General features: G+C 43.2%; 1 protein-coding gene across 1 annotated transcript in view; it reads left to right on the plus strand.

Moving 5' to 3' along the window:
• Positions 1-8,829: 8,829 nt before the first annotated feature.
• Positions 8,830-12,921, plus strand: part of LOC143316078 (NLR family CARD domain-containing protein 3-like) — a 236,246-nt gene continuing 232,154 nt past the window's right edge. The window contains exons 1-3 of the mRNA XM_076723793.1: positions 8,830-8,928; positions 9,205-9,345; positions 10,509-10,587. Of these exons, the coding sequence (XP_076579908.1) occupies positions 8,882-8,928; positions 9,205-9,345; positions 10,509-10,587 (267 nt within the window). The 5' untranslated portion in view covers positions 8,830-8,881. The remainder of the gene's footprint in view (positions 8,929-9,204; positions 9,346-10,508; positions 10,588-12,921) is intronic.

Below are 12,921 nucleotides of genomic sequence, written 5' to 3' on the forward strand. Positions count from 1 at the left end.
TTGATCCAGGGGGTCATTGGTGTGCAAAGTGCTATCACTGTGATACATGGGCTGGCCCGTGCCTGCCCTCCTGTGGCCACTGAGGGGATCTGTCGCTTCGTGCTGCAGCATATGTGATGAGATGGCGACGTGATGCACCGAAGGCCCACCGAAGATCTCAAAACGTGTGAGTCAGTGTATGTCCAATTAAGAAGAGAGATTAAATCTGCAGACCCAATTTACTGTATATAAAGAGAAATTCAACCTCACTTGCGCTGCATTGCAACCTGAACCCTGTCTCCTGTGAAACAGAACAACATCTTCAACAGATATTGAGGTGGCGCTACAAGTACTGGATGCGGTGGTGTGTTCCAACTGCCTGCCCTCAGACTCTCTCACTGTCTTCATCATCACACTCTGTCGAACCGTCAACGTCATGGAGTTTTGTGAATCCTGCTGGAAGTTGATGAGGAAGGTGTTGGGGACTCACCTTGGCCACAGTGCCGTTTACACTATGTGCCTCTATGTGTCTCTCTCTCTCTCTCTCTGTCTCTCTGTCTCTCTCTCTCTGTCTGTCTGTCTGTCTGTCTGTCTGTGTGTCTCTCTCTTTTTTTTTGGTTGTTGGTCTGTTTTTGAGCACTTGACTGTTAATACTACTGTTGTTTTTCTGGACCGGTGAGCAAATCAAAGTGGTTTGAAAAATCAAAAATCTCTCTCTCCCTCTCTGTCTGTCTGTCTCAGATTGTCTGTCTCACAATTGTTTTTTTTTGTTTTTTTTTTTGCTAGTGTTATTTTGTGTGAAATTTGTGAGCTAAAGTCCTCTTTCAGTGCAGGGTTGTAGCCCTCTTTTTTGTTTCTCTTTTGCTAAAGTGTTATTAGTGATTTTCGAATACTTAATTTAAAACAGAGTTCAATAAAAGTGGATTTGGGTAGAGAGCTGGGAGGCCCAGTCTCTACGAAGGAGGTACAGGAGGCAATTATGTCACTTCAGAATGGTAAAACCCCAGGCCCTGATGGGTTCACTGTTGAGTTTTTTTTAACTATTTTCTGATACCGTTGCACCAGCCCTCCAGAGAATGTATAATGAAGCCTTTTCTGAGGGCCGCCTACCTCCCTAAAGACCCTCTTTTGTGTGGTAGCTACAGGCCCATTTCTCTCTTAAATGTCGACCTAAAGATCCTGTCAAAGATCCTGGCCCAACGATTACAACGAGTCCTACCAAGTATAATACCGACTGATCAAACAGGTTTCATGCTTGGAAGGCACTCATTTCATAACACGAGGAGACTCTTAAATATCATTAGCTCTCCTAGTTCGAACACTCCAGAGGTGATTATCTCACTAGACGCGGAGAAGGCCTTCGACAGGGTGGAGTGGGACTTCCTTTTTTTTGTTCTGCAGAAATTTGGTTTTGATCTAGAATTTCTCTCCTGGATAAAATTGCTTTATACTAGTCCAGTTGCCTCAGTCCACACAAATGGACTCCAGTCCACCTCATTTACCCTTTATCGTGGCACTAGACAGGGCTGCCCTCTCTCCCCCCTCCTATTTGCCATAGCTATTGAGCCTTTAGCCATCTGGCTACGCCAGGAGGGTGGGTTTGAGGGCATCACCAGAGCTGGGAAAGTTCATAAATTATCGTTGTATGCCGACGATCTCCTTTTATATATGTCCAATCCAGCTGCCTCCCTCCCTGTAGTTTTAAGTATTTTTGACAAATTTGGGTCCTATTCAGGCTATAAACTTAACCTTCATAAGAGCGAACTTCTTCCCATCAATTATCTGGCCAAAAATATACCCTCATCCTTTTTCCCTTTGAAATATGCTACAGACGGATTTAAATATCTTGGGGTGTATACTACAACTTCACTCAATCAACTCTTCTCCAAAAATTTCTCTCCTCTCCTTGAGAGGTGTAAACGAGACTTTGATAGATGGTCCGGTCTCCAACTCTGCCTAGTAGGTCGTGTTAATTTAGTTAAAATGGTTATTTTACCCAAGTTTCTATACCTTTTTTCACATATCCCCATCCTTATTAAAAAGTCTTTTTTTAGATCGCTCGATCAAACAATAACCTCCTTCCTCTGGGGTAATAAAAATCCTCGCATTAGAAAAACCGTGCTACAGCTCCCAAAGGCTACTGGTGGCTTAGCATTGCCCAATTTCTTACACTATTACTGGTCCTGTAACATTCATAAACTTTTATACTGGATGAATGACACTACAGATGAAGAGCGTCCTGTATGGGTGGATATGGAATTTGCATCCTCCAAACTTTCTCTTCCATCCCTGGTCTGTTCCCAGCTCCCTTTGTCCACTTCTAACTTTACCTCAAACTCAGTAGTAGCTAGCTCTATTAAAATTTGGATTCAAATTAGGAAAAGCCTAGGTCTACATAGGGCCTCAGACCTCTCCCCCATTGTAAACAATCACCTATTTCTACCCTCGTGCACTGATTTGACTTTTCGGACTTGGTTTAACAAAGGAATAACTAAATTTAAAGACCTTTACAACCAAGGGACTTTTATGTCCTTTTCTGAGCTCTCACAGAAATTTGACTTGCCTAAATCACACTTATTTCGTTTTTTTTCAGATGAGGCATTTCATTCAAAATCAGAACCCCAAATTCCCTAGTTGGCCACCGGAAACTCTGATTGATTCACTTTTGGCTCTTGATCCTGAACAAAAATGCCTAATTTCTAGCATTTACAGCCTTATCAATTCTACTATTGACACCCCAGTATCCGGTCCCAAGGACTCTTGGGAGCAAGAGCTTGGAATCACACTGCCTGATAATTATTGGCAACAAGTTTTACGGTTAGTTCACTCCTCTTCAATCTGTGCGAGGCATGGCCTTTTACAATGTAAAGTTGTACACAAAACTCACTACACTAATTTGAAGTTGTCTCGGATTTATCCCGGTGTAACTGACTCATGTAATAGATGAAAACAGTCTCCAGCTAACCACTCCCATATGTTTTGGTTCTGTCCCAGGCTTTCCACATACTGGTCTGAAATCTTTAAAACTCTTAGCACAGCATATAACACCACTATCTCTCCGGATCCTCTCTTGGCTTTGTTTGGTGCCCCCCTGCAGCCTTTCACTTCCAAAATCACACAGACTGTTCTTGCCTTTACCACTCTGTTGGCTAGGCGACTCATACTCCTCAACTGGAAACTTCCTCAACCTCCGTCTCATAGCAGGTGGGTGAAAGAGGTGTTACTTTCCATTAGACTTGAAAGGCTTAGATTTTCCCTCAATGGCTCTTTAAACTCATTTGAAAAAACTTGGAGACCTCTACTAAACTATATTGAATCTTTGACATCTCTGCCTGACTGTGACATATGAGGCCCCCCCCCCCCCCTTTTTTTTTTTAAATGTACTTATTTATTTTGTATTTATTTATTTATTTTTTAATTTAAATTATATTATTTTATTTAACTTTTTGTATTTATTGTCCAGTGTTTTCGTTGTTGGTGTATTTATTGTATAGTTCATGTGTGGGATGGGATTGCGGGAGGGATTAAAAGAGGGAAAAAATGAAAGAATGGAAGTCCTCTTTGTCACATTGTACAGCCATGTTGTTGCCTGTGAAATTACTTCCACTAAAGAAAGTTGATAAAACAGAGTTCAACATTACACATCCTACTGCACAGCGCATCACTCCTTAAATTAAAGATGGTATATGCAGTTTTCAGTCAACATGTGTGAATTGTGTTTTTAACCTCTTCAACAAGGGCAGTATCTTATACAATAAACACAAAACAACAAACTATGAATTCTGTGTTCATTTTAAATGGAGTTTAACTTATATTTTACCGCTGTGGCTCTTACAACATTGGCATAATGGTGCTGAGTGAACCATGTACGCAGCTTACTGTATAGCGGTCTCTTTACATTTAACAAGTAAAAATAAAATAATTGTAGCTCATGATTAAACAAATTTTTAGTGTTAGGAGTTTGTATACAGATGTTGGGTCTTTTGCCAGACTTATACTGAGATATTGAACTGGCAGACCAACATTGTCTTTGCAAGTTATCTCATTGCACTTCACATTAAAGAAGTTGCAATGATCTAATCATTTTATGTATTTTTGCAAAAGACAGATCGGTAACACTTTCTATGAAGACCACATCTATAGTGCATTATGAGCGCATTCATAGCGAATTATAATGCTCATCATAATAAATCATAATGAATTATGACTACACTCATAATGCTTTATGCTGCACTATATCAACAGTTATGAATAACTATAAATCTAGCTTATAATGACTTATAAATCCAAGGGTCTTATGAGTGACAGGTTATAATCTACACCATAGGTTCTACAACAGGATGAAATCAATCAATTGAAAGCTGGGGAGACTATAAGTGAAAATAAAGTGTCAAGAAATGAAGAGTTAACAAAGACCCAACCAGAACCACTGCTCATCTGAACACTAAAATGTGCAGTACAGTCATTGGAAAACTGCAAATGTGTTGTACAAACTTGGATTATAACAATTAAATTCAGTGAAGTTTGAGTCAGAAAACTCCAATAATTTCCAGGTGTTGGAGAGTTCTACTGCATATTTGTGAAATTGGATAAAAACTTTAGTGTCTCCAGAAGGAGCTGTGTTAAGTCTGATAAATGTCCTCAGGTGATGTCACTTGAGTCAGCATTGGTTGAAGACAGTGAGTTTCAAAGTGAAAAAGTTCAGGTGGGGTCACTCTGTTGTCAGCTCTGTGTGATTCACAGGACGTTATTTCCTTGTTGAAAGAGTATTAAAAGACCAGGAAAGTCACAGAAACAAGCCTTATGTGATACCTCAGTTATCAATATCAGACTGATGATGTGAAGTGTTTGTCGGCTTGTGGCCCCCACCACCCCGGGACCCCCCCCCCCCGCGACTCCCAGAACCTGCTGGTTGCCTTTAGCGTGTGCAGGTGAGCACATGCCACGTTGGGAGAAGAGCAAAGTCTGAACTCAAGTGCTCCAGAAACACAGGCTTGCTTGGACCATTTCCATTTCATCCACCTCCAAAAAGAGAAAAGAAAAAGTTGAAAGAAAAAATGTAGATGTTTACTGTCGTGTTTTAAATAATCATTTTTGCTACAAAGGACAACGCCTTGAAGTCTTGTTAACATAAGACTGACATAGAAAGGGTTACAAAAAAGTGACAAACACAAAGGCGCTGTCTTTTCTTCAACTCATTTATTTGAGAAACAAAAGATTTAAACATTGAAAAAGCTACTGCAGGAAAAGGGCAGACATAAAATACTGCATGTGAAACATTCCTTAATGATATATGGATAACTGTAATCACCAGACATGAGGATGAACAAATCATTTAAACAGCTACAAGAACAAACCAACAAATAAAGGGGGGCAGGTGCCACAGAATGCATTTCATTCTAGCAGAGGCACGTCCAAACTATTCCCAAAAAGGGCCGTGTGGCTGCAGGTTTTTTCCTCCGACCGATCAAGAGCACGCAGTCTGACCAATCAGCTGTCTGAAGACTGGGATCAGCTGATGAAATGAGTCAAGTCTGTTGTGCTGCTGCTCGGCTCGAAAGAAAACCTTCGGCCACTCGGCCCTTTGTGGAATAGAAAAAAGAAAAAAAAAACAAAACACTTTACTTCTGCTAACAATAGTTGCTGGGTTCCATTGATTGCATTTCTATTTGATTTGAGGTCAAAATCAATCAAAATCAAAATCTTTTTAATGGTTTGTAAGTGAAGGACTGATGGTCATTGTTACTTCTGAAGGTGGGTGCAATGGCTTGTTTTGTCCACTAGATGGAGACAAGTGACTACGGACACAACAGTTTATCTGTGTTGAAGTCTGGGACCCACTGCTAAAGAACAATGAGATACTCCTTTAACACCTAGAGCTTTGACCTTTGTCCCTGTCTGTCTGTCTGTCTGTCTGTCTGTCTGTCCATGTCAGTGTGATCCATTAGTCCTGTGCTTTTTTCATTGCTGCATATTTGAATAGAGCAGCCTATGAAACACTAATGCTGGACAGAGCAGAGTAGGTGTTGGATACATTCTATATGTAACCGGCAGGTTAGGTCTGCCCCACCACCGCTGTATTCTAACGTCCCCGCTTCTTCCGGTCACACACCTGCAGCGAGGCTCCTAATCAGCACCATTATAGCCGGGGAGCCAGAGTCTCAAAAGCTCAATAAAATGGGTTGAACCTGACATGGTCTGCCATACTTTTCATTTGTGTTTTTTCTGTTAAGTCGGACCCTCAGAAAAAATAATTGGAGGGTCTGCTCTGCCGGAAGTATCACGAAAAAAAAATTGTGGTCATTTTAGTGTATGCAGCCTTTATTTTTTATTGGAAAAATCCTCCTCAAATCCTCAGTGGGTTGGGTAGGCTATCAATAAATGCATTCCAGATACACAGAACACATGTGCTGACAACATCCACTGAAAAAAATAACTCTTAAAACACATTTCTACATGATTTTGCATCAAGTTCATGCAAAAAATGTGTCACGATTTGGCTCTGGTGTCTCTGTTTTGTCCTGAACTCCAGGTGCGAGTTTATTAGACACACCTGCGCCTCATCGGCTCATCAACCAGCTTCTTAAGCCAGCTCCAGTTTGACCCCTGTGCCAGACTATTGTCTATGCTCTAGCCATACGAGTTCTGCACCTGTTGCTGTCTCTTGTCTGTCTCTCGAGCCTCCAGTGATTGTGATTTTTGCTGTTAGCCTCTAGTGAGTTTGCTCCTAAACACTTTTAGTTACCATCTCCTGAGTGAGTTTTTCGCCCTTGTGGTGTTTTTGCGTTTTTTCCTAAGTTGGTACCTTTTCCCGCTGTGGTGTTTTTGAGTTTTCTTTTTTGGACTGATTTTGTGTTTTTCCAATAAACTCCCTTGTAACGACTCTGCATCTGGGTCCAGACTCTCCCTGTTCACACGTGACAAAATGTAGGCGTTTTTTCACTTTTTTTTTTTCCAATATTTTCATCTTTACTTCACTGGCAATCAACTATTCCCCCAAGTTATGATATCAGTCAATATGCCACTCTTTTCACCAAACATTATACTCATTCCACAGAAAAAATAACAAACCTCCTGTAACAAGGAAACAGGCAGACTTGCAGTGCAGGATCCTCCATGGAATTGTGGCAGTGAACTTCATCTCTGTGGTCAACGCTGCCGTAGAGGACACGTCCCCTCGGTGTTTCACCGCTTCTCAGAGTGCACTCGTCTTACGGCTCTGTTTGTGCTGCTGGAGGCCGTTTTTAGCGGATGTGGAGAAAGTTTTTGGGCAGCAGGTTTTTATCTTTGGTTTCAAGTACACTCACCAACAAAAGAACAAATGTCAGTTACTGAATGTTGTCTTCGGACAGGCTAAGATGGCGGTATGTGTGAGTATATGACGAGGAAGGCGGAGGTGGTGTGGGGTTATGGGGGGACAGAGGGACAAATCATCACGAATAAAGACTTTATCCAGAGAACAAAAAGATTAATAAACTTAATAAATCTCTCTCTCTCTCTCTCTCTCTCTCTCTCTCTCTCTCTCTCTGCTCCTTCCTGTCTGAACTTTACTTTCACTTCCTGCCTTCGGTGTGTCGCAGTTTGTTTTCTCCTCTGAAGCTCCAGCTGAAGGTAAAGTAACTTGTTTTAGGTGTTTTTTACTCAAGCTGTTGTTAGCTTAGCTTCAGCACAAACGGCATCGATCTGCAGCTCCGTCCATCGTTTCTCCAAACTCTGAGTTTAATTGTGAACTCTGGACGAAGGAGCTGAAAGCAGCTCCATTAAAAACATCGGCCATGTTGTGTGGATGTTTGTGAGTGTAAACGCTGGAATAAGAGCAGAAGCAGAGCGAGTTGATCCTCAATAGTTGATGTGGAGACAGCAGGAAGGAGCATTCAGAGGCTGTGAGGAGCTGAAACCGTTTATTTCTCAATTCAGTCTGTAACTGTGTCACTAAATGAGCTGTCAGAGCTCTGAACTCTCCTCCAACAGCAACGAGTGTCGCTGCTTTTTCTCACTTTGTGCTTCAATGTGATCAAGAATCAAATCAAAGATTGCTCTTTTAATATGACCTGAGAGGGCTTGATTGAGACAGGCTTTTATTTTGAAAGGATCTCTCAGGGGTGGAAAGTAACTAGTTTACTCAAGTACTGTTATTAAGTACAGTCTGGAAGTACTTGTACTGTCCTTGAATATTTCTGCTATTTTACAGTCCTCCTGTGTAAATATTTGACTTTCTCCTTCACTTATCGATGATCGAGGATCATTCAGGCGTAAAGAAACTTTCAGTCATGTTGAATTTACTGAATATTCCACAAACTGAAGCTTCCTGTCAGATTCAGTCAGTGTGTGTCAGTGGATGTCAACGGTCGTCCAGGCATCAAGTGTGTGTTCACTTCACTGCAGCTTCATGGCGCCATCTAGTGGACTGATAGAAGTACAGCAGCTCAGCCTCACACTGCTGTCTGACTGCACTCAGCTGACACTGATATGAAAGACGAGATAACAGCCAATCAAAGGAGGAGCAGCTGATATTTGGACAGGAGAAACCATGAAAGGATGATTTCAGCTGATGTGCACATGAATGATTTGTGTTTCCTGTCCAGATCAAAGTGTGTGTGAGCTGACGTGAGTTCAGCAGCATGAATCGGTGTGAGGACAGAGAGGAGGGAGTCCGTCCCTCTAAAACCAGTCTGTGTGGGGACGATGACGGCCAGACCGAAGCTCAGAGGTGAGACCAGGATCTCTGACTGTCCAGGACTCGTCTCCATGTCAGAGCACTCGAATCTCTCCACCATCATTATTCACACTCAAAGCTCTGTGTGTGTTGTGTTGAAGGCCAGAGCAGCAGGACCCACCAGACTCTGCTGGACCTGGACCTGGACCTGGACCCAGCTGTGTGTCCTTCAGGAGTGACGAGTCAATGGATCGCCCCGTTCATTTTAAACAGCAACATGTCTCTGACAGACAGTAAGTTGTTCTCAGTATTAAACTCGTGTTGGACAATTTGACCTGAAATGTCCATATGTCCTCCTCATGTTGTCCTCTGCTGATGTTTGTCTTCATTAAATCCAGTCTGACCAGTTGTCCTACTAATGTTCATGTTGTCCTAGAGTGGTGATGAAGGTTAGAGCTAGATTAGTGTTGAAGGACTGTCTGTCCCTAAACAGCACTGACATGAAGAAGAAGAGAAGAGAAGAAAAAAGTCCATTTCCATCCCTGGTGGCCTTCCTCTGTGTCTGACAGGATCTATGGGAGACCAGCCTCTGATGGACCTGGACATGGATCTGACTCTGGATATGGACCCAGCTGTGTGTCCTTGAAGAGTGAACGGTCGATGGGTCGCCTCAATAATTTTAAAGAAGATCGACCGTCTGCTGCAACGAGGTAAACTGTTAATAACATTAAAATATTACAGATTCTTGTTTGAACTGATATTTATCCAGAGTTTTTTAAACCTGTTTATTTTCATCATCGTTCTTCTTCTCATTCGTTTGTATCCTCACATGTGGAAGCTGCCCAGTATAACCAGTCTTCAACTCTTGACTCCAGTTGAACATTTCCTCCACACACACCTTCTGACTGATGACTGCATGAGTATAAAACAGTGACTTGATTGAGGCTAACAGATGCTAACGAAGGCTAACCCTGATTCCACTGAGTTCCTCCATCAAATCAACATGTTGTGGTTTTCAGTCATGTGACAACACAAACACAAACATGTCAGTGATAACAGCTGGACTGAGATCAGCTGCTGTGAAACACAGAATGAAGCAACACAGAGAGTCTGAGGAAACACACAGTCTGTTTGTGATTGATGCTGCTGATGGATTCACAAAGTCAAGAACGACACTGACGGCGGCATCATGGCGCCTCACATCAGGCTGGAGTTGTGCCTCTGTGAAGACGTCTGATGCAGAGAAGGGTGTTATGGGTAACTAAAGGCTGCAGGAGTTCAGAGAGGAGACAGAGCTCAAATATGTGTTGTGTGTCAAAGAAGTGGACAAGAACAAATACATGTTGTCCAAGAAAAAAAAGAAAGAGCCAGAACAACTTCTATGAGCAACAGCTGCACCTGTTTCCTTCATGTAGTCCAGAGAAGAACGTTCCAGCTTTCATTTGAAACACAGCTGGATGTGAAATCACCCTCAGCTTTGCTTTGATCCAGTATTCTCTGCTTCTCTCTTTGCTTTTCTCATGTTTCACTCACTTTATTGTGACTCACTGCCAATTTGTGCTGGACAGGTAGCATCCAGTTAGCTTGTGTGAGCTGTGTGATGCTGTCCACAGTATTATAGGGGTCAATGAGAACTGGAGGGACTCAACCAGACAAGCTGGTCAACCAACACAGTAAAGTGAAAGCTGCACAGAAATGCAGACTGGACTGTTGATTCACGGTGGGATCAGCAGTACGAGCAACACTTTAATGTCAGTGGAAACCATCTGATTCAATGTTGGAATCAACACTTTAGATCAAAGGACCTTCAGCTGGTGTTTGTCTCTGTGTGGACGGACATGATGTGAGCTAATTCTTCATGATTCCTCCACAGAGTCCACCAGGAGAGCTCAGAGGTCCCCAGTGGTCAGTCTGCCCGGCAGCATCAAACTCACCTGGACTCCATATTTCTGGTCTGTACATGTACAACAGCTGCTTTCAAATCTATTCTGTTCACAATAATCTCCACGCTGCACTTTTTAGACCAGTGGACCGTCAGTCTGTCCAACATGGATCTGATGTTTGCTTCCATGATTTCACTTTGTGTCATTCATATCATCTTCTGTTCCAGCTGCTGGAGGAGAACATTGTCTCTTTTGTGAGGAACGAGCTGAAGAAGATCAAAACGGTTCTGAGTCCAGATGACCCAGAATGCTTAAAGAGTCAGGAGGAGGATGAGGAGGTGTTGGACAGTGAGGATGCAGAGCAGAGGAGGAGCAGCAGAGAGGCATTTCTGAAGATCACACAGCACTTCCTGAGGAGAATGAAGGAGGAGGAGCTGGCTGAGCGTATGCAGAGCAGTAAGAGGATTTTTCTAAAGGTTTAACTGCTGGATCAGTGGAACATTCACTGATGTCTCAACAGATGGACCAAAATATGTTCAGACAAGGTCATTAAAATCTCATCTGAACTTTATCAATCACTTATTTATTTATTTGTTGTGTCTTCATTCAGAACATCTTGCCTCAGTTTGTTGGCATCAACTTAAATCTAACCTGAAGGAGACATTCCAGTGTGTGTTTGAGGGGATCGCTAAAGCAGGACACCGGACCCTCCTGAATCAGATCTACACAGAGCTCTTCATCACAGAGGGAGGGACTGGACAGGTCAATGATGAACATGAGGTCAGACAGATTGAAACAGCATCCAGGAAACCACACGGACCAGAAACCACAATCAGACAGGAAGACATCTTTAAACCACCTGGACGAGATGCACCAATCAGAACAGTGATGACAAAGGGAGTGGCTGGCATTGGGAAGACGGTCTTAACACAGAAGTTCACTCTGGACTGGGCTGAAGACAAAGCCCACCAGGACATACAGTTCATGTTTCCGTTCACTTTCAGAGAGCTGAATGTGATGAGAGAGAAAAAGTTCAGCTTGGTGGAACTTGTTCATCAGTTCTTTCCTGAAACCAAAGAAGCAGGAATCTGCAGGTTTGAAGAGTTCAGGGTTTTGTTCATCCTTGACGGTCTGGATGAGTGTCGACTTCCTCTGGACTTTCACAACAATAAGATCCTGACTGATGTTACAGAGTCCACCTCAGTGGATGTGCTGCTGACAAGCCTCATCAGGAGGAAACTGCTTCCCTCTGCTCGCCTCTGGATAACGTCACGACCTGCAGCAGCCAATCAGATCCCTCCTGAGTGTGTTGACATGGTGACAGAGGTCAGAGGGTTCACTGATGAACAGAAGGAGGAGTACTTCAGGAAGAGGTTCAGAGACAAGGAGCAGGCCAACAGAATCATCTCCCACATCAAGACATCACGAAGCCTCCACATCATGTGCCACATCCCGGTCTTCTGCTGGATCACTGCTACAGTTCTGGAGGATGTGATGAAGACCAGAGAGGCAGGAGAGCTGCCCAAGACCATGACTGAGATGTACATCCACTTCCTGGTGGTTCAGTCCAAAGTGAAGAACATCAAGTATGATGGAGGAGCTGAGTCAGATTCTCAGTGGACTCCAAGGAGCAAGGAGATGATTGAGTCTCTGGGAAAACTGGCTTTTGAGCAGCTGCAGAAAGGAAACCTGATCTTCTATGAATCAGACCTGACAGAGTGTGGCATCGATATCAGAGCAGCCTCAGTGTACTCAGGAGTGTTCACACAGATCTTCAAAGAGGAGAGAGGACTGTACCAGGACAAGGTGTTCTGCTTCGTCCATCTGAGTGTTCAGGAGTTTCTGGCTGCTCTGCGTGTCCACCTGAAATTCAGCAGCTCTGGAGTCAATCTGCTGTCAGAAGAACAAACAACCTCCCGTGAACGTGCAGGGCCTAAACTTGTTGTCCAGTTGTCAAAAGTCTTCAAAGACAGAGATCCTCATCTTTCACATCTCCACCAGAGTGCAGTGGACAAGGCCTTACAGAGTCCAAATGGACACCTGGACTTGTTCCTCCGATTCCTCCTGGGTCTGTCACTGAAGACCAATCAGACTCTCCTACGAGGCCTGCTGACACAGACAGGGAGTGGCTCAAAAACCAATCAGGGAACAGTCAAGTACATCAAGAAGAAGATTAAAGAGACACCTTCTGCAGAGCGAAGCATCAATCTGTTCCACTGTCTGAATGAACTGAATGATCGTTCTCTGGTGGATCAGATCCAACAGTCTCTGAGTTCAGGAAGTCTCTCCACAGATAAACTGTCTCCTGCTCAGTGGTCAGCTCTGGTCTTCATCTTATTGTCATCAGAAAAAGATCTGGACACGTTTGACCTGAAGAAATTCTCTGCTTCAGAGGGGGCTCTT

The sequence above is a fragment of the Chaetodon auriga genome, chromosome 23 (assembly GCF_051107435.1).
Source record: "Chaetodon auriga isolate fChaAug3 chromosome 23, fChaAug3.hap1, whole genome shotgun sequence".
NCBI lineage: Eukaryota > Metazoa > Chordata > Actinopteri > Chaetodontiformes > Chaetodontidae > Chaetodon > Chaetodon auriga.